The sequence below is a fragment of the Nomascus leucogenys genome, chromosome 8 (assembly GCF_006542625.1).
Source record: "Nomascus leucogenys isolate Asia chromosome 8, Asia_NLE_v1, whole genome shotgun sequence".
Lineage (NCBI taxonomy): Eukaryota > Metazoa > Chordata > Mammalia > Primates > Hylobatidae > Nomascus > Nomascus leucogenys.
The window spans coordinates 33,263,878-33,286,138 of record NC_044388.1 but is presented as its reverse complement, the minus strand read 5'-3'; the positions used below and the strand labels follow the sequence as shown (position 1 = coordinate 33,286,138).

The 22,261-nt window shown below is 41.0% G+C and overlaps 1 protein-coding gene across 7 annotated transcripts in view; it reads left to right on the top strand.

Moving 5' to 3' along the window:
• The window catches only part of FBXO16 (F-box protein 16), a 63,062-nt gene that overhangs the window by 23,464 nt on the left and 17,337 nt on the right, over positions 1-22,261 (top strand). For 4 of the 7 annotated variants that reach the window (XR_004031310.1, XM_030817033.1, XM_030817032.1 and 1 more), the window contains 4 exons: positions 3,659-3,865; positions 10,366-10,530; positions 14,511-14,743; positions 19,701-19,803. Coding sequence is in view for 6 of the 7 variants with exons in the window: in XM_030817033.1 (XP_030672893.1) it covers positions 3,659-3,865; positions 10,366-10,530; positions 14,511-14,743; positions 19,701-19,803 (708 nt within the window). In the remaining variant the exon portion in view is untranslated. Of the gene's footprint in view, positions 1-3,658; positions 3,866-10,365; positions 10,531-14,510; positions 14,744-19,700; positions 20,066-22,261 lie in introns of those variants that run through there. The other 3 variants (XM_030817028.1, XM_030817030.1, XM_030817029.1) reach the window with 1 other exon arrangement.

Genomic DNA, 22,261 nt, shown 5'->3' with positions numbered 1-22,261 from the left:
CTGGGACTATAGACGTGAGCCACCTCACCCAGCCCTATTTGAAACTTTTAAGACAAAAACGTATTTACACTTTGTGAAATTAAATTTTTGATAATAGGACTCAGAAACTCAACCAGAAGAGATGATATAACCAATAAGCCAACAGAAACAAGCCTCTCTCTTTATCCCCCTCCCACCCTCTTTTAGCCATTCAGTGTGAGGTGGGTGGAACCTGATCGCCCTAGCAACCTTCTCACTTCCTGAAATGGCAGCAAGAATCCTTGTAACAACTACTCTAAAAATAGGATGTGCACAGTTACATTGAGTCAAGAAAGCCTTAAAAAAGGCATCCTTCAGGAATGAATCGGGAAGCAAGGTACCGTACGTGATGCTAGAATAGGAGAATAATGGTCCTGACGGTCCCCCAATCTCATACATGAGTTCCCTGGCTACTCAGTTAGGGATATTTTTACTTGAGAGGTGACGCAAGAGATGTGGGGGATAACTGAATTCCTGTACAGTTAACCCCTCCATGGATTATCTACTTTTTGGATTATTTCTAGCACCTTCTAAATCCTAGAGGGATTTTCCCCTACTGTTCAGCATTCTTCTGAGTCATCTAACCTTCTTCAGTTGGTAGTTTAAGGAATGTAAATTAGTTTTCTATTAGCCTAAACAAACACAAATAGAAAGGAAAATCCCTTGAGGCAAAGAACACCTATCATAGCCAAACAAATTACCTCTGACCATTGTAATCAGGGAAATAAATGAGGAACCAATGTAATTATCTTTTTAATCGCTGGAGAAAGTGTTTTAATGTTTTCTTTTATAGATTTCTTCAGTATTGTATAATACTAATGTTCTTTTATATTTATGTTAAATCACTCATTCTGCAACCTGAGCCCATTCTCTTTTGGGGACAGCAGGAAAGTAGATGAGCTAACCTCATTTATTCTCAATGCACTTTCCATCCTTGTCAATGTACAAACATGGTAATTTTATGCGCACGTCTTTTTATAGTTACTTAACCCACATACATATTATTTTTAACATCGCTGTGACATTTTCTAATAGTGGCTGCCATGTCTACAATGAGTCATGCACTCTATTAGGAATTTTATACATATATTATTGTATTTAATCCTCACAACCACCCTACAAAGTAGATGTAATTATCTCTAATGTATAAATGAGGAAATCGAGGCTGACATATTTCTGATGAGTAAAAGAACTAATAGAATATTGGGAGTGAGGCCGGGCGCGGTGGCTCGGCCGGATCACGAGGTCAGGAGATCGAGACCACGGTGAAACCCTGTCGCTACTAAAAATACAAAAAAAATTAGCCGGGCGTGGTGGCGGGCGCCTGTAGTCCCAGCTACTCGGAGAGGCTGAGGCAGGAGAATGGCGTGAACCCGGGAGGCGGAGCTTGCAGTGAGCCGAGATTGCGCCACTGCACTCCAGCCTGGGCGACAGAGCGAGACTCCGTCTCAAAAAAAAAAAAAAAAAAAAAAAGAATATTGGGAGTGAGACACCAAATTGTGTTATTCCTAAGCCCACCATCAACCCATAATGCCCTGCTTTCCCCTATCATGTTGATATATTATGGTTTGTTTAGCTGATCCCCTACTATTAGGCATTTTGAGTTATCTTTGATTTTGTTGTGGCAGCCATAATATCTTATGAAAATTTTTTGTAACCATAATCATCCTGGGTCTCAACGTAGCTCAGCCCACCAGACTCACATAGCACTGCCCAAAAGTAATTTTAGAATGAATTCCAGGCCAGATGTGGTAGCACATCCCAGCCACTCAGAAGGCTGAGGTGGGAGGATCCCTTGAGCCCAGGAGGTTGAGGCTGTAGTGTGCTAGGATTGCACCACTGTACGCCAACCTGGGCGACACGGCGAGACCTTGTCTCTAAAAAAACCAGAATGAAATAAAAAATAAATGAAATGAATTCCAATCTTCATTTTGTCTCTTTCAAGGAAAACGGGAGATCCAGTTCAAAACTCACAGCCATACTTCTCCAATCTTCCTTCACTCCCCAGCTGTCCCACACTAGCTGCCATAGAGGCTACCATCGCCTCTGTGAGCCCCGCAACCCCCGTCAAGCCAACTTTCCAACTGTTCTTCCTCTCTCGCCTCTCACCTTCCTTTTGGCTCTTATTTTATAGATCAATTCAGCTTGTAGGGCCAGTTCCCCTGGCCATAGCCATTCTGGCCTGGTTTCTCTTCACTTATTCTCCTGAGAACCCATCTGAAAGAGCTGGGAAAGAAGTCTCTCTCTATTTTTTTTTTTAAGATGGAGTCTTGCTCTGTTGCCCAGGCTGGAGTGCAGTGGCATGATCTTGGCTAACTACAAGCACCGCCTTCCGGGTTCACACCATTCTCCTGCCTCAGCCTCCCGAGCAACTGGGACTACAGGCGCCTGCCACCATGCCTGGCTTTTTTTTTCAGTAGAGACGGGGTTTCACCATGTTAGCCAGGATGGTCTCTATCTCCTGACTTCGTGACCCACCCACCTCGGCCTCCCAAAGTGCTGGGATTATAGGCGTGAGCCACGGCGCCCAGCCACAAGTCTCCTTTTATGGGAGTTGGAGACATGGCTTGTACAGAAACGGGGCTAGGAGAAGTCAGGGAACACTCACACATGAATCAGTTTTATTCCTGTGGTCTTCGCAGTTAAAGTTTTTGTTTTTTCATTTTAGGGTCCCCCTCCTCCCCACCGCAGTGATAGTCTCCAAAGTGAGATTTGTGGGTCATAGAATAAATCTATAGTAGTGAATAGTTTTAATTAGGAAGTATTTCTACTGTTATTCTACTGTTAATTTTTTGTTTGTTTGTTTGTTTGTTTGAGACAGAGTTTTTGCTCTTGTTGCCCAGGCTGGAGTGCAATGGTGCAATCTCGGCTCACCGCAACCTCTGCCTCCTAGGTTCAAGCGATTCTCCTGCCTCACACTCCCGAATAGCTGGAATTACAGGCATGTACCACCATGCCTGGCTAATTTTGTGTTTTCATTAGAGACGGGGTTTCTCCATGTTGGTCAGGCTGGTCTTGAACTCCCGACCTCACGTGATCCACCGGCCTCGGCCTCCCAGGCATGAGCCACCGTGCCTCTAATGTTAAAATGTATGGAAGGCCATTGTTTTGGACTGAGCTCCTATACCAGGCCCCAACAGACCAAACCAACCCAGAATGGAGGCACTCTCACGTAATCAAACTGAACTTTAAAAAGTGCCAGTTTAAATTTAAAATGAAAAACAGGACCAAAAAAAAAAAAAAAACCAAAACAAAACAGGCAATTCACAGCAACCAATCTGAAGGGCCCCAGTTTATCTGAGCTGGCATAAGAAAGTCCTCTCTGTTTTAATCTTATGAGGAAAGTAACTCTGAAACAATCAATCCACTTTTTGTTCCTTATTTCTGCTTTTTTTTATTTTTATTTTTTATTTTTATTGACAGGGCCTCTCTCTGTTGCCCAGGCTGGAGTGCCATGGCATAACCACAGCTCACTGCAGCCTCCACCACCCGGGCTCAAGCAATTCTCCCACCTCAGCCTCCCAAGTAGCTGGGACTACTAAACTCCCTTTCTATGCCATTGTCATCTCTAACTCGTAATGAATCTGCTATCAGACTAAACCTGGAGCTTTTTACATTTTGCTTTGTTTTGTTTTTCTAGTTTGACAAATGGACAGACTCTCAAAGAAGAAGAATCCTCACAGGTCTGTTGGAGCGCTGCTCGCTGTCTCAGCAAAAGTTCTGCTGTCGAAAGCTTCAAGAGAAAATTCCAGCAGAAGCCCTGGACTTTACGACCAAGCTTCCAAGGGTGTTATCTTTATACATCTTTTCTTTCCTGGACCCCCGGAGCCTTTGTCGTTGTGCACAGGTAAAGGCAAGGAAGGGGTATGTGATGTTTTGTGAGGACAGCCTTAGGAAACTTGAAACTTGAAACTAGAAGTTAAGGGGAAACACAGGCATACAGACACACACACACACACACACACACACAAACACACAGACATACACACAAACACTCATATACACACAAACACACAAACATACACAAATATACACATAGACACACATATACTCATAAACACACATATACACATATACACACATACATATACACATACACACACAAATACACACAAACACACACATATACACACATATACACAAACAAATATACACACAAACACACATACACATATACACACATACACACAAACACACACAAACATACAGATACACATGCACACACAAATACATACGTGCACAAACACACACAAACACGTCTACACAAATAAACACACGTACACATACACATACACATACACACATAAACACAAACACATACAAAACACAAAAAAAAAAAAAAAAAAAAAAAAAAAAAAAAAAAAAAAAACAACACAAATACATACTGCAAAACACAAACACGTCTACACAAATAAACACACGTACACATACGCATACACACATAAACACACAAAAACATACGCAAACATGCACACATATACACACGTACACACAAACACACATACACAAACACACACACGCAAAACTAAGAAAGAGAAGGGATGATCAATATGTTTGTACATTTGGATTAACCTTCACCATCTTTGTGTCCAACTCTATTTAGAACTCAAATGGGGAAAAAAGTATAAGCCACATTAGTGTACAACAAAGAAGAATTAGCTAGTTGGGGAATTAAATACACATGTAAGAAATGGTTCATCAGCAGGACTGTCTTATACTGCACAGCATTCAGCTGCAATAAGGTCCTCAATTGTAGAGCACAGGGCATTCATGAATGAAAAAGCTCAACATAAGGGCCTAATGAGATATGTACAAAAGAGAATGACACTAAAAGAGATCCAAGTGGGCAGGTGTGCTCATACAGGCCTTGGAAAAGGAGCTGATTGTTACTTTTTTTTTCTTTTACAAGTAATTAGTCCTATATTAAAGTGAAGTTAAATTATTTTAGATATAAAACTGGTAGTCATTTTGTTGAGTCTTTTCATAGAGTCTGGCAAGACCAGAAATTACCCGCCAGTGTGCATTCATATATGTGTGACACGTTAACTTTAGTTTTTAAAATTAAGAAAATGAATGTGGGAGAAAATATGGGTCCGGGTGTGGTGGCTCACACCTGTAATCCCAGCACTTTGGGAGGCTGAGGTGGGAGGATTGCCTGAGCCTAGGGTTTCAAGACTAACCTGGGCAACATAGGGAGACCTCGTCTTTACAAAACATTTTAAAATTAGGTGGGTGTGGTGACGTGTGCCTGTGGTCCCAGCTACTTGGGAGGCTGAAGTGGGAGGATTACTTGAACCCAGAAGGTTGAGGCTTCACTGAACTATGACTGTGCCACTACACAACAGCCTGGGCAACAGAGTGAGACTCTGTCTCAAAAAAAAAAAAATGTATTATTCAATAAATGGCGTAGGGGCAATTGAGCAACCCTCTGGAAAAAAAAAAATTTCAGTAGGATAAAAGACAGATAAAACCAAAGGAAACTATTAAAGTCCTCAAAGAAAACAAGAAAGGAAGCCTTTGTGAGTATTCCATGATACCCAGAAGTCTTAAAAGAAAATATGCAATTTAAAACTTGCTTTCTTCATTTCATGTATCATGAGAAAGAATGAAGAAGCAGATTTTTAAATTGTGACTATAAAAATTAAGATATTCTTCATGGAACAGAACACCATAAATAAATCCAAACAGTAAGCAGGGAAAAAAATTGATTGCATGCAAAGGGCTAATTTCTTTTTTTTTTTTTAAAGAACTCTTATAAATCTATATTAAGAAAAAAAAAAAAAGACCAACAACCCAGCATAAAAATGAGCAAAGGAAATGAACAAGTAATCTACAGAAAAAGAAATGCAGATGTCTCTAAAATATGTAAGATGCTTAGCCTCATTATGGCATGCCATCTTTCATGACTCAGATTGAGATTTGTTTTAAATGATAATATTCTGTATTGGTGAGGATGTGGGGAAACAAGAACTTTCATATATTGCTGTTAGATAAATTGATGTAACTACCGTGGAGAACCAATGGGCAGTGTTAACATTTCAAATAAAAATTCCCTTTGCCCCAGCAGTTCCACTTCTTGGAATTTGTCTGATGGGTATCCTGCAACATGGTAAAAGCCATACCTGTGTAAGAATATTGCAGCATTGTCTGTCCTAGCAACAGGTTGGAGACAATGAAAATGTCTACCAGGAGGGACTGGGTAAATAAGTTGCAACTATCTCAAGATATGTCATTGGAAAAAAAAAAAAAGCAGAGTTGTAGAACTGTCCTACCATTTTGTAAAGAATAAAGAATATATATGGCCAGGCACAGTGACTTGACTGTAATCCCAGCACTTTGGGAGGCCAAGGCTGACGATCACTTGAGGCCAAGAGTTTGAGACTGGCCTGGGTATTATAGCGAGACCCCCATCTCTACAAAAAATATAAAAATTAGCCAGGTGCGGTGACACATGCCCAAATTCCCGACTACTGGAGAGGCTGAGGAAGGAGCCCAGGAGGTTAAAGCTGCCATGAGCCAAGATTGCAGCATTGTACTCTAGCCTGGGCAACATAGCAAGACCCTGTCTCTACAAAAGTTAAAAATTAGCCAGGTAGGCCAGGCGCAGAGGTGGTTCACACCTGTAATCCTAGCACTTTAGGAGGCCAAGGTGGGCAGATCACTTGAGGTCAGGAGTTTGAAACCAGCCTGGCCAATATGGTGAAAACTCATCTCTATTATAAATACAAAAATTAGCCCAGTGTGGTGGTGTGTGCACCTATAATCCCAGGTACTTGGGGGGCTGAGGCAGGAGGGTTGCTTGAATCTGGGAGTTGGAGGCTGCAGTGAGCCAAGATCATGCCACTGCACTCTAGCTGGGGTCACAAAGTGAGACCCTGTCTCCAAAAAAAAAAAAAAAAATTAGCCAGGTATGGCGGCATGTGCCTAGAGTCCCAGCTACTTGAGAGGCTAAGTAAGGCAGGAGGATTGCTTGAGCCTGAGGGGTTGAAGGCTGCAGTAAGCTATGATCATACCTCTGCACTCCAGCCTGAGCAACAGGGTGAGACCCTGTCTCAAAAAAAAAAAAAAAAAATATATATATATATATATATGTGTGTTACTATATGCCTAGAATATTCTGGTGAAACTGGTAACAGTGGTGTCATCCAAGGAGAAGAATGGGTAACTGGGGGGTAGTGATTTTTGTTTCTTTGAATTTGGTATTAATTTGCAGATACCTATTCCAAAAATGATTTTTTTTTTTTTTTTTTTTTTTTTGAGATGGCGTCTTGCTCTGTTGCTCAGGCTGGAGTGCAGTGGCACAATCTCGGCTCACTGCAACCTCCACCTCCCGGGTTCAAGCAATTCTCTTACCTCAGCCTCGAGAGTATCTGGGATTACAGCATGCGCCACCATGTCTGGCTAATTTTTGTACTTTACTAGTAGAGACAGGGTTTCACTATGTTGGCCAGGCTGGTCTCAAACTCCTGACGTCAAGTGATCTGCTCACCTTGGTCTCCCAAAGTGCTGGGATTACAGGCATGAGCCACGACACCTGGCCTGAAATGATTTTTTAAAAGAACATAGCAATCTGGATGCCCAGTACTAAGAGGGTATCATACAGCCATATATGATGCATTATTATTATTATTATTATTATTATTATTATTATTATTATTTGAGACAGAGTCTCGCTCCTGTCACCCAGGCTGGAGTGCAATGGCTCGATCCTCGGCTCACTGCAACCTCTGCCCACCCCGGGTTAAAGCAATTCTCCTGCCTCAGCCTCCCGAGTAGCTGGGATTACAGGTGCATGTCACCACGCCCAGCTAATTTTTGTATTTTTAGGAAAGACAGGGTTTCGCCATGTTGGCCAGGCAGGTCTGGAACTCCTGGCCTCAGGTGATCCACTTGCCTTGGCCTCTCAAAGTGCTGGGATTACAAGCGTGAGCCACTGCACCCAGCCTATGATGCATTATTATGCAACCATTAGTAAACATGTTTTGGAAGAACAGAGATACTATAATATTTAAAATAAAGAAAGATTTTAAGTTGTATATAGAGTTTCCCAATTTTCTTTTGTATATACTTCAAATAAGGACTGAAAGGAGAAGAACTCTACCAGGTTGTCAATAATGGTCATCTCTGATTAATGGGGTCATGGGTTAAACTTCTCAGAATTTTTCATTTTCCACAAGGATAATATTATTATTAGAGGGAAATGTTATTTGAAATAGCTAATTCTATCATCTTTATGCACTGTAAGTCATAATTTCTTCTCACCACTGACTGTGGGGAAGACACAGACCATCATTCTTCAGCTAGATTTAAAGTAAACCATATAAAGTCGTTGCTGTTTTAAAAAGATGGAAGGTTGTGGAGGAACTGTGTCTTGATTCGAAAGCTCTTACTTACCTTTCAATTCTCTTCATTCCTCTCTACCTTTAAACAAACAAAATAACACAAAAACACAAAAAACAAAAACTGTATTTGCCTTGGGAAGAAAAACAACTTAAGTACTCAGGTCAAACCATGATCTAAAGAAGAGGAGAAACCCCGTCTCTACTAAAAATACAAAATTAGATGGGCGTGGTGGTGCATGCCTGTAATCCCACCTACTCGGGAGGGTGAGGCAGGAGAATGGCTTGATCCCGGGAAGAGGAGGTTGCAGTGAGCCAAGATCGCGCCACTGCACTCCAGCCTGGGCAACAAGAGCAAAACTCTGTCTCAAAAAAAAAAAAAAAAAGAAGAAGAAGAGAAAAGGAATAAGAATTGAGAGATTGAGAGACTTTTCTCCCCCTTCCCTTTCCCAAACACTCCGTCTCTCCATTGAATTCTGAGCTAATTTACCATATGGAGATGAGGTGGGTGTTGTTTCATTTCTGGGTCGAACAAACTAAATGTGATTTCTGTTGCTGCCTGCAGGGCTCTATCAAATCCTCTAAACTTTTTCCACCTTCCCTAACCTTTCCTGAATCTTTTATTTCTTCTAATTGTGCCCTACTCTTTCCTCAACGCCTCATCTTCTGCACATAAAACAATGCTAAACATAGTAGGAACTCAATAAATGGTGGGTGGAAGGAGGGAGGCAAAGAGGAATAGAAAAATAGGTGTATGGATAGCAAGGGCCGTTACAGAGTGTTCCCCTTTTGGGGGTGAGGGGGCACTCAAAAATTATTAATTATTTAATTAATCTTGACAAAGAGGCCAGTTTTCTAAGGGTGAAATTTGGGCTTGAAGGTTTTATGTCATCTTTGCAACTCCTACAACTAAGACATTGAATCCGTAGTTTCAACTTTATATGTGAACTTGATCCTAGTTTCTGGCAAGACTTATTCAAACCCTTGGGTAAATTATTATAAATATTGCTGCACATAGTAGGGCCATCTCTGCCATTTGCTGGATGGGTGGGATTAGCCATAATGCTATGGAACTGGTATGTACAGAATAAGTGCTTTATGCTTTGTAGAATCCTAAAGGCTCTATACATCACATAGTATCAGTGATTATATTCCATTTATAAAATTTATATTTAGTGAAATTGAAAGAATGGAGGTGATATGGTTAGGCTATGTCCCCACCTATGTCTCATCTTGAATTGTAGCTTCCATAATGCCCACGTGTTGTGGGAGGGACCCAGTGGGAGAAAATTGAATCATGGGGGTGGTTTCTCCCATACTGTTCTCATGGTAGTGAGTCACTCTTATGAGATCTGATAGTTTTATAAAGGGTTTCCCCTTTTGCTTGGCTTCCATTCTCTCTTGCCTGCCACCATGTAAGACATGCCTTTTGCCTTCCACCATGATTGTGAGGCCTCCCCAGCCACATGGAACTGTGAGTCCATTAAACCTCTTTCTCTTTATAAGTTACCCAGTCTCGGGTATGTCTTTATCAGCAATGTGAAAATGGACTAATACAGGAGGGAAAAGGAAGCACACCATGAAAAGAATAAACAAAGTGCAGACCTGAGTTTATATAATCCTTATACAACTTGTATATGACCTTCAGAAACCTCTAGAAAGTTCCAAAGTCTATCTGAGCCTCAATTTCCTCATTTGCAATATGAGAGTAATAATTGTACTTACCTCCCTAGGTTGCTATGAAGATAATTAATAGGTGCTCCATAAATATTAATTGACTCTGATTCTAAATCTGAATTAGCATTTAAAGCAAATGCTAATTTACTTTAAATCTGCCTGGGTAGGAAACACTTCAGGTAGGAGGTAACCATTTAAGCTATGGTTTGTAGGCAAAGGACAAAAAAGTTATCTCAGGTCCAGGATGACAGCTCAAAACCTAGAGAAAGTGGGCATGTAAACTGAGGGGGTTGTTTGATTTGGTTTTGTTTAATTGTAATTGTTTTTCCAGGTGTGCTGGCATTGGAAGAACCTAGCTGAGCTGGACCAGCTCTGGATGCTGAAATGTTTACGGTTTAACTGGTACATCAATTTCTCTCCAACTCCCTTTGAACAGGGGATCTGGAAGAAGCACTATATTCAAATGGTGAAGGAACTTCATGTTACCAAGCCTAAGGTGAATTTTAGACAGAAAGCCGCAAGCTTGCAAACATCGGCTCTTTGCAAATTCTAGAACTAAGAATAAAGCATCAGATTGGAAGTTGGGGAAGGGAGGTATTTCAAAGGACATATACTGTGATTTCAAAATTCCCCTTTTCTGAGACTTGATAGTTGTTTTCAAGACATTCATGTTAGTTGAGAGCCCTCATTTGCCACTCCCAAACCACAGTTGCATCCCAGCGGTTAGGACCATGGAACTTCTTTCTCTGTCTGGGTCCCTGGTTTCTGTGTCTCTGACGGTGACATCAGACAGTTCTGACATGGGGACTCTGTGGGTAACATGAAGTATTTGTTACCTATGGGTCTTCAAGTTTTACTTTACTAATTCAAATTTTCTGTGATTCTGCCAAGTGAGCTGAAGTTTATTTTTGTATCGTTTATAAGGAAAAGTTTTCTAGTAAATGAGTCATCAGGGAAGGGCCTCATGGGCATATTAGAATTCTTAGTTTTTGCTAGGAACTAAGCAATGTAGAGCATTTACATATATTCATAAAAAGTAAATAATGCAAGAATAATTTTTTCTAGTAGCTTCCTATGCATTCTCACCAATGCTTATATTCATACGTATAGTCCCAGCTAATGAGATAATTTATGGGAAAATTTTATGAGCCCTTTGTTTATAGCATCATCTATACACATGCAGAGTTGTGTATCATTTTGTACAATAGATGAGTTCCTGAAAAATTATGTGTAAATTAAATTTTTAAAATGATTTTTAAAACCACAGGGATATTAAAGCTTGTGAAAAAAAATGGCAATGAATCCTGTTAAAACTGGAGAATCCTTTTGAAATATGAACAGTCAACTCCTAGCTTGCTTATTTCCGTTTAGGCTTTATTGTGTTTTCTTGAAATAGACTCCATCTACACTTAATACAGTAATAAACTATGCATAATTAATATTGTTACAATTGCAATGATAAAAGTCTTTCTGATTTCAGTAGTTGGTATGCTCCATGAGGATTTCTTTTAAAGAGAGAGTTTTAAGTGAAGAATTTCTAAAGTTCTCTTGAAAATTCCCGTAGCTCTGACTCCTTTCCTAGTGAGACTTCTCTTGCATCTCATTCTCAGTTAGGGAGCAATAGCTGAAGCTCAGGCTGTTCAGGGACAGAGGAGAGAAAAGTGATTAACCAACTAGTAAAATGAAAAGAAGTTTTGAGTTTCATATATATAACTGACTTTGGGGCCAGGCACAGTGGTTTATGCCTATAATCCCAGCACTTTGGGAGGCCATGGCAGGAGGATTGCTTGAGGCCAGGAGTTTGAGACCAGCTTGTATAACATAGGAAGACCCTGTCTCTACAGAACATTTAAAAATTAGCTGGGTGTGGTAGCACACTCCTGCAGTTCCAGCTACTTGGGAGGCTGAGTTGGGAGGATCACTTGAGCTCAGAAGGTTGAGGCTGCAGTGAGCTGTGATTGTACCACACTCCAGCCTGGGTGACAGAGCAATACTCTGTCTCAAAAAAAAAAAAATTAGCTGGGCATGATGGCATGCACCTGTAATCCCAGCTACTCCAGAGGCTGAGGCAGGAGGATCACTTGAAACCGGGAGGTGGAGGTTGCAGTGAGCTGAGATCAAGCCACTGCACTACATCCTGGGCAATAGAGCAAGACTGTCTCAAAAAAAAAAATCAATGTAATTCACGAAATGAAAGAGAAAAAAGTGCATGTTTCAGTAGCACGTATACTAAAATTGGAACGATGCAGAGAAGACATGCAAATTCGTTAAGGATTCCACATTTTTTTTAAATAGAGAAAAGATATATGATCACTTCAATATATCCAAACAAAAGCATTTAACAAAATTCAACATCTATTCATGATTAGGAAAATTCTCAAAAAGACTTCAGGTGGTGTGAACGAAAATTTTGTTTACTTAATACAAATAAGTTATCACAGATTTCACTATTACCTATTTTGTTAAAGTGTAAGCATTTTGTACTATACAGAATTAATGATTTTTTACATATAACTACTAGCATTTATGCCTAAAATTACCCCCTGAAGTTTTTTTATTATCCTATGTTATTTATTCCCAGCAGTATTAAACTAGACCTCTTCCAGCAAAACCAGATTTAATTCAATATAAGCTCAGGGAAATGAAATCAATGTCCATTCTGAATGAGACTTGCACAAAATACTGAGTACTAAACCAATAATGAGCTATCAATTATGTAAATATGAAATGTCTTCTTAATCTGCTTCTAGGTTACAGTCATTCATTGAATAAATAAATTTCACTCTGTCGCCCAGGCTGGAGTGCAGTGGCATGATCTCAGCTCACTGCAACCTCTGCCTCCGGGGTTCAAGCGATTCTCCTGCCTCAGCCTCCCAAGTGGCTGGGATTACAGGCATGCGCCACCACGCCTGGCTAATATTTTTGTATTGTCAGTAGAGACGGGGTTTCACCATGTTGGCCAGACTGGTCTTGAACTCCTGACCTCATGTGATCCACCCTCCTCGGCCTCCCAAAGTGCTGGGATTATAGGCGTGAGCCACCACGCCTGGCCTGAATAAATATTTATTAAACACTGTTGTGAGCTAGGTGCTAAACATAGAAAGATCCCAACCCTGCTTTCACAGAGCCTAGTCTAGTAGCCCAGGACATAGACAAATAAACAAATAATTACAACACTGAGTACTAAGCGTTATCCTGTAATAGAATTGTATACAAAGAGCTGTTGAAACAAGGATGAGAAACTAACTGATTATGCTTGGAGGAACTGAGGAATTTCTTGATTTTCACCAACAATGGAAGCAAACTGATTTACCAAGCAAAGCTTCCCTAATCTCTTAATGAACAAAAATTAAGCCCTTAATGGCTTCTCAACATACCAGTAGTACTTTCCTTAGGCTACAACCACATAAAAACGTTATGAATTTCACACATACGAGACAGGCTTTCAGTTTTGGAGATTAAAGCAGAAGTATTATTTGGGAGTGGTTGAGGTTTTGATAATTGATAAAATTTCTAGTCTACTTCTCTACAACTCAAAGTTGTTTCTATGTGTTAGAGGTCATGAGAGCTGGAGTGCTTTTTTGGGGGTATGTGTACTTTTTATGAATAAAGTAGCTGCAGTTGTGACAAACTAGACAATGGTATAGTAGAAGAGTAGGATAGGGAGGTCTTATGTGTGGGCTTGAAGCAAGACAGTCCTGTATTCAAATTCTGGCCCTCCAACTTACTACTTTTGTAGTAGTGGGCAAATTAATTAGTTTCTCCTATATTCTATTTCCTCTTCTACAAAATGGAAGTAGTAATGATTACCTTTCAGAGTTTTTGTGAAGGTTAAACAATATAATGCATGAAAACTGCCTGAGACGGTGCCTGCAACATGGCAGGTACTCCTGGAGTGGTGGCTGCTATAATCATCACCATGATAATGGTGATCATGATGATGACGATGATGACAGTGGTGATGGTGATGATCATGGCAATGATGATGATGATCATGGCAATGATGATGATGATGATATTATTCCTTTTTTTGTTTATTTTTTATTTCTTTTTTTATCCTTCAGCCAACTCACATCAATATATTCTTTGTTTTACTATTATTATTATTATAGTGTGTGGCTTTTTGTTTGTTTTGTTTTGTTTTGTTTTTTGAGATGGAGTCTCGCTCTTGTTATCCAGCCTGGAGTGCAAAGGCACAATCTTGGCTCACTGCAACCTCCGCCTTCCAGGTTCAAGTGATTCTCCTGCCTCAGCCTCACGAATAGCTGGGACTACAGGTGCCAGCCACCACAGCCGGCTAATTTTTGTATTTTTAGTAGAGAGGGGGTTTCACCATGTTGGCCAGGCTGGTCTCGAACTTCTGACCTCAGGTGATCCTCCTGCCTTGGCCTCCCAAAGTGCTGGGATTACAGGCGTGAGCTACCACACCCAGTGTATTATAGTGTTTTGAGAACATAATTAACTTTCTTCTTCTAGACACCCCCAAAGGATGGATTTGTAATCCCTGATGTTCAACTAGTTACAAGCAATTCTCCAGAGGAAAAACAGTCCCCTTTATCAGCTTTTCGGTCCTCTTCCTCTTTAAGAAAGAAGAATAACTCAGGGGAGAAAGCGCTTCCACCCTGGCGATCTTCTGATAAGCATCCAACAGATATCATTCGTTTTAATTACCTAGACAACTGTGACCCCATGGAGACTGTCTGGCAAGGGTAAGAAGCTCCGTGCTCTTCTCAACTTCTTTGTTTTTAGAAATAATTTATTGGCATTTCAGTATATGAAGAGATGAAAATAGAACTTACTGTGAAATACAAAAGCTTTTCAGTATATAGAAGCAAAAAGTAATAGAACAGGATACTAACCATTAGTAGCAAATTTGCTCTATTGGTTACAGTTTGTTTGCATTTTGTAATAGTAATGATTTAACATTGCTTCTTCTAATTTTTGTTGTTGTTGTTATTTTTTGAGATGTAGTCTGGAGTCTCGCTCTGACACTCGCCCAGGCTGGAGTGCAGTGGTGCAGTCTCAGCTCACTGCAACCTCCACCTCCCAGGTTCAAGCGATTCTCCTGCTTCAGCCTCCCAAGTAGCTGGGACTACAGGCGACCACCACGATGCCCAGCTAATTTTTATATTTTTAGTAGAGACAGGGGTTTCACCATGTTGACCAGGCTGGTCTTGAACTCCTGACCTCAGGTGATCCACATGCCTTGGCCTCCTAAAGTGCTGGGATTACAGGCTTGAGCAACTGTGCCCGGCCTCTTCTAATATTTTAATATTAAATTGCAGTCCAGCACCAAAGGGTTCATTCTAGCCTTTATCCTTTCTGTATTTGTGACTCCCTTTTCTGATGGTAAGAAACCTGACACTCATTAGATTTACTGATTGTTATATATATATATATATATATATATATATATATATATATATATATAAAATATTTACTTATAAATACATTCTGAAAGTAAAGCTGGGTAAGGTGGCATGTGTCTGTAATCATAGCACTTTGGGAGGCTGAGGCAGGAGGGTCACTTGAGCCCAGAAGTTTGAGACCAGCCTGGGCAACATAGCTAGACCCTATCTCAAAAAAAAAAAAAGACAGAAAGAGAGAAAGAAAACAAAGTAAAAAGATTTTTGGTTCTTTGACAAACACACCAGAAATCTCTTCATGAGTATCTTTCAAACCTAAAAACATCCTGTCAAGAGCCAATAGGGCTCTAGTACAATATCTTAAGCTGGAAGTGACTCTTCAGCTCTCCCCAAAGATGCAGAATATGTGAAACAGCCTTGGATCTTTGGGGTTTCCTGGTTTCCTTTGTTGTTTATTAAAATATTGTACTTGAAAGAAGTCTGGGTGAGTGCGGCGATGAAGGTGCCTCTGTCTTGCTTAAATGTTTCCCTTAGTAAAAGGGCATTACCTTTCACTTCTAGATGAATAAAACACAAATCAAGGACCATTGAATTGGATCTGTCAAGGATTTAGGCATTTTTTAAAAATTGCTAAGGCTTTTAAAAAAATTATCATTTTTATTTTTTGTAGAACGGGGTCCATTATGTTGCCCAGGCTAGTCTCTAACTCCCAGACTCAAGCGATCCTCTCACCTCGCCCTCCCAAAGTGCTGGGATTACAGGCATGAGCCACCGTGCCTGGCTAGTTGTTAGGTCTTCATAAGTTTTGGTGGCTACTGCAGGCATGATGGACAGTGCAAGCCCAGTACGAACCAGCACACAGGTACAAGAAAGGCTGAGGTATTACTCCACAGAGGTCCAATTTCAGAGGCACATAATTGAGATCGAAGTCCTAGGAATGGAGCAAGCCAGAGAGACTGAGCTGGAGTCAGTTTGGTGACAGAAAAATCAAGAGATAGTGCAAAGATTAAATAAATGAAACAGAGCAACCCTGAAGCTCATTTCTCCAAGTAGACCTGACACCTGAGACATTCATTCTCTTGATAGCATTTTTTAGAGCACAAAAGTTTTCAATTTTGATGAAGTCCAATTTGTCTAAATTTTTGGGGTCATATCCAAGAAATCATTGCCAAATCCAATGTCATGGCAATTTTCCTGTATATTTTCTTCTAAGAGTTCTGTGATTTTAGTTCTGCAGTTTAGGTCTTTGACCCATTTTGAGTTAATTTTTGCATATGGTATAAAGCTGGGGTCCAACTTCATTGTTTTGCATGTAGAATCCCGTTTCCCCAGCACCATTGTTGAAAAGACTGTCCTTTGCCCCACTGAATAGTCTTGACACCCTTGTTGAAAGTCAATAGACCATATATATGTGAGGGTTTTAACTCTGGGCTCCTTATTCTATTCTATTGGTCTCTGTGTTGGTCTTTACACCAGCATGACACTGTTTTGATTATTGTAGCTCTGTAATACATTTTAAAACCAGAAAGTGGAAGTCCCTCAATTTTGATCTTCTTTTGGGACATTTATGCAAATCACCCTTCTTTTTTTGTTTTTTCTCTTCTTTTTTTTTTTGTTTGAGACAGTCTTGCTCTGTCACCCAGGCTGGAGTGCAGTGGCATGATCTCGGCTCACTGCAACCTCCGCCTCCTGGATTCAAGCCATTCTCCTGCCTCAGCCTCCCTAGTAGCTGGGATTACAGGCACGCACCACCACGCCCAGCTAATTTTTGTATTTTTGGTAGGGACGAGGTTTCACCATGTTGGCCAGGCTGGTCTCGAACTCCTGACCTCATGATTCTCACGCCTCAGCCTCCCAAAGTGCTGGGATTACAGGCATGAGCCTCCGCACCTGACCCATATCACCCTTCTTTATTGGGCCAAGGGAGCTGAGCTGAGAGGTTGGAGTGAACTCCCAAGAAGATCAGGCCAGGTGTGGTGGCAAACACCTGTAATCCCAGAACTTTGGGTGGCTGAGGCAGAAGTATCACCTGAGTTTAGGAGTTTGAGACCAGCCTGGGCAACATAGCAAGAACCATCTCCATAAAAATAAAATAAAATTAGCCAAATATGATGATGCATGCCCATAGTCCCAGCTACTCGGGAGGTTGAAATGGGAAGATTGCTTGAGCCCAGGAAGTGGAGGCTGCAATGAGCCATGGTTGTGCCACTGCACTCCAGCCTGGGTGACAGAGCAAGACCCTGTCTTAAAAAAAAAAAAAAAAAGTCTACATATTGCATTTGATCTACATGTCACTTCAGCATTTTCTTTTCTTTTGTTTTGTCCATAGATTTCCCCTCTGTCCTTTTTTTTTTCTTGCAATTTGTTTGTTATAACTATCAGATCATTTATCCTGGAGAGCTTCTCACATTCTGGATTTTGTTGATTGCACCGCCCACATGCATCTTAACAGGTTCTTCTGCCCCCCGTACCTGGCTATACTGAGAGTCAGACCTAGAGGCTTATGTATATACTGAACAGGGATATGTACTTCTGTCACAACGCACATCATTTCTGGTTGTCTGTCTCGTGTTGGTAGCCATGGATACGCATCACCTAGATCCCTTACATCAGGCAAACTTTTCCTGTAAATGGCAAGGCAGGAAATATTTTAGTCTTTGCAGGGCATACGGTCTCTGTCACAGCTGCTCAACTCTGCCATTGTAGCCTGAATATAGTAATAGACCATGTGCAAGAAATAAGTATGACTATGTTCCAATAAAACTTTATTTACAGAAACAGGCAGCAGGCTGGATTGAGCCTGTGGACTGTGGTTGGAGGATCCTTGCTTTATCCTAATACATACAGGAGTTTTAGAAAACAAATGCTAATATTAAAGCAAGTGGTATGATTACTGAAAACAGTTTGACTTCCCTGTCTGTGTTTTTATCTCAGATATATTGTATCAAGAATATTCAGACAAATGACTGCATTAAACTCACATGAAGTAACTCCTTTGTGTGTAGTAATACCACCAACTCAATAGATACATATTTGTTTCATTTTGCTTTTCAGATTTTAGGTATTTTTCACTTCATTTTATTTTATGATTTTAAGAAAAATTTACATGATTCCAAAATTAAATATACAAAATAAGCTATACTTGGAGAAATCTAACTTTCAATGCCTGTTCCTCCATATTACCTGTTCCTTTTTTTTTCTTTTCTTTCTTTCTTTCTTTTTTTTTTTTTTTTGATTTAGGGTCTCCCTCTGTTGCCCAGGCTAGAGTGCAGTAGCACAGTCATGGCTCACTGCAGCTTGGACCTCCAGGGCTCAAGCAATCCTCCCACCTCAGCCTCCTGAGTAGATGGAACTACAGGCATGCACCATCATGCCCAGCTAAATTTTTTAATCTTTTGTAGAGATAGGGTCTCACCATGTTGCCCAGGTGGGTCTCAAACTCCTGGACTCAAGTTGTCCTTCCCTCTCGCCTTTCCAAAGAGCTGGGGTTACGGGCATGAGTCACCATGCCCAGCTCACATTCCCTGTTTTTGATCAGTTCACATGGGAATCCTACTTACAGGTAACTATTTTTCATTTTATGGTTTAATCTTTCCAGTTTATTTTATTATTTTTTTTTTGAGACAGAGTCTCACTCTGTCGCCCAGGCTGGAGTGCAGTGGTGCGATCTTGGCTCACTGCAACCTCTACTTCCTGGATTCGAGTGATTCTCCTGCTTCAGCCTCCCAAGTAGCTGGGACTACAGGTGTGTGCCACCATGCCCGGCTAATTTTTGTATTTTTAGTAGAGACGGGGTTTCACCGTGTTGGCCATGCTGGTCTCGAACCCCTGACCTCAGGTGATCCACCTGCCTTGGCCTCCCAAAGAGCTGGGATTACAGATGTGAGCCACCCCACCTGGCCATACTCCTTACATTTTAAAAAGTACAAGTAAATACATATGCACAACATATAGAGGCAGAGCTCTTAATACCTTCTTCTTGAAATGAATGGCAGCACACAGTACATACCGTCTCACCCACCCTTCTTTCTTCATGTAACAGTATATCCTGGAGATCCTTCCACAGTTGAATATAGAAACATCCTGCTTTCCTTTTGCAGCTCATAGTACTGCATTGTGTGGAGATGCCAGAGTTGATGCAACCAGTTCTCTATTGATAGACATTTGGCTTATTTCCAGTTAAGTGGAGACAATCTTTTAAATCACAGGAACAACAAACTCAAACAGACAAATAGCTATGCAAACCACCTGAGTTTTAAAAAGATACTTTGTAATTTTCCCACTGCTTTCCAATTTACAGAAGAAGAAAAAGAAACGAAATGACCCCAGATTTCAGCCGACAGTCACATGATAAGAAAAATAAATTGCAGGACAGAACTAGGCTAAGAAAAGCACAATCAATGGTAAGTATTGTTTATAAAAGATTCGTCACCATAACATTAATGAAAATCTCCAGATCTCTAATCCTATTTGCAGAATCGAATTTGTTTATTTAATCAGAATCATGGAGTGGTGATTTAAATTTGGGTTTCTGACACAGAGAAGCCATGACCTTGAAGATACACTTTATTTAATCTCTCTGAGCCTCTGTTTTCTCATCTGTTAAAAAAAGAAAAAGACTGGATGAACTGATGTGTATGAAATTGCTTTGAAAACTGTATGATATAAGGGTAGTATTTTTTTGTTGTTTGTTTAAGACAGAGTCTTGTCCTTGTCTTCCTGGCTGGAGTGCAATGGCATGATTTCGACTCACTGCAACCTCCGCCTCCTGGGTTCAAGTGATTCTCCTGCCTCAGCCTCCCACGTAGCTGGGATTACAGGTGCCGCCACCATGCCCAGCAAATTTTTGTGTTTTTAACAGAGACGGGGTTTCTCCATGTTGGCCAGACTGGTCTCCAACTCTTGACCTCAGGTGATCCACCTGCCTCGGCCTCCCAAAGTGCTGGGATTACAAGCATGAGCCACCGCGCCTGGCCAAGGGGAGTATTTTTTTTTATCAGTGGTTCTTTCTTCTGCTGAGTCCTTTGGGGCAGGGGGAGGTGCTATCAGAAATTGCTATCTCTAAGTGAAGGTTCTCCTGATCTAAGTGCATTTAGGCCAGGCATGGTGGCTCACGCCTGTAATCCCAGTACTTTGGGAGGCTGAGGCAGGAGGATCACTTGAGGTCAGGGATTCGAGCACAGCCTGGGCAACATGGCGGAACCCTGTCTCCACTAACGATACAAAAATTAGCTGGGCGTGGTGGCACATGCCTGTGGTGGGTGTGGGGGAGGCAGGAGGATGGTTTGAACCTAGGAGGCAGAGATTATAGTCAGCCAAGATCGCACCACTGCACTGCAGGCTGGGCAACAGCGCGAGACTCTGTCTCAAAAAAAAAAAAAAAAGGAAAAATGCATTTAAAGTAACTTTGGAAAAAATGAATTAAGAACTTTTCCTTTCCTAATTAAAAAACAGCGAACTGACTACCTAATAAAGCCAGTAATTCTGACTAGGGAGCATTATCATTGCCTAGCAGAGTTTCCCAAATCGTGGCTCCGAAGCCCTGTGGATCTTTTTCAGCACATTATGCAAGTCTTTGGCACGAAGTAGAAAGGAACAAGGGTGGAATTAAAAGTTCATATATAGTAGTAAGGATTTAGAAAAGAGATGAAGATACACACTCAAGGAAAATTAATATAAAATGGATGTCAGCTGGGAAAGGAATAAGTATGTACTCAGGAATAAATCACTTTTATAGCTCTGCTTTAAAGCTCTATTACTTTCTGTTTAAATGTATTTTCAAGTGTTATGTTGCAAAAAAAAAAAACAAAAGAGAGAGAGATGAGCTTCTTTAAACAGGGCCATCTGAATTCTGTAGGGCCGGTTTTGTTGGACTGGATGAGGCTTATCATAGACATGTGTCCTGATGCCCAAGGGAACGGGGCAGCTTAGAGCAAAGCAGTAAAATTGTCAGTGAAGCCATTAATTGAGAAAAATAACTTTATGAGGCTTATCACATGGGCCATTATGTCATGCTTCTGCCTAGTTTCCAGCCCCTGATAGGCAAGGAGTGGAAGAGGAGTCCAAGGGGGAACGAGGAATTTGAAGGATAATAAAAGTTGATGGTGATACATGCTGAGAAATTATCAGCACAGTCAAACATTTCTCCTGCTTCAAAAACACAAAACCCAAAGCTAAGCCATCCCCATGGGCTTTTGACATTAACCATCTGTCAAACACTAGCAGCACTTGCTTAAGTGAAAGCATTCATCATAAATTAAAAAGTTAGGCCGGGCGTGGTGGCTCACGCCTGTAATCCCAGCACTTTGGGAGGCCGAGGCGGGCGGATCACGAGGTCAGGAGATCCAGACCATCCTGGCTGACAAGGTGAAACCCCGTCTTTACTAAAAATACAAAAAATTAGCCAGTCGAGGTGGCAGGCGCCTGTAGTCCCAGCTATGCGGGAAGCTGAGACAGGAGAATGGCGTGAACCCTGGGGGGCGGAGCCTGCAGTGAGCGGAGATCGCGCCACTGCACTCCAGCCTGGGCGACAGCGAGACTCCGTTTCAAAAAAAAAAAAAAAAATTAAAAAGTTAAAAAGTTGTGCTAATTAAGGCTGAAAGGGAAACCAGGGTACGTTAAGCAATGAGAGAAGAATTAGCTCTTCATGAATGGGGCTCATGATTGTATCTGTCTATTCATGTGTTTTTTGTAAATATACTAATTATAATCACTATTTATGTTTCGTAGTTTTGATAAAGAGTGTAAGGCATCATTAAATCCCCCAAAAAGTATGCTGCGATATTTTGACTCATGCCGGTGATGAGCTTGCCAAGGACAAGCTTGGCTGTTTGGGATATAAGGCGGGTGTGACTCAGTTCC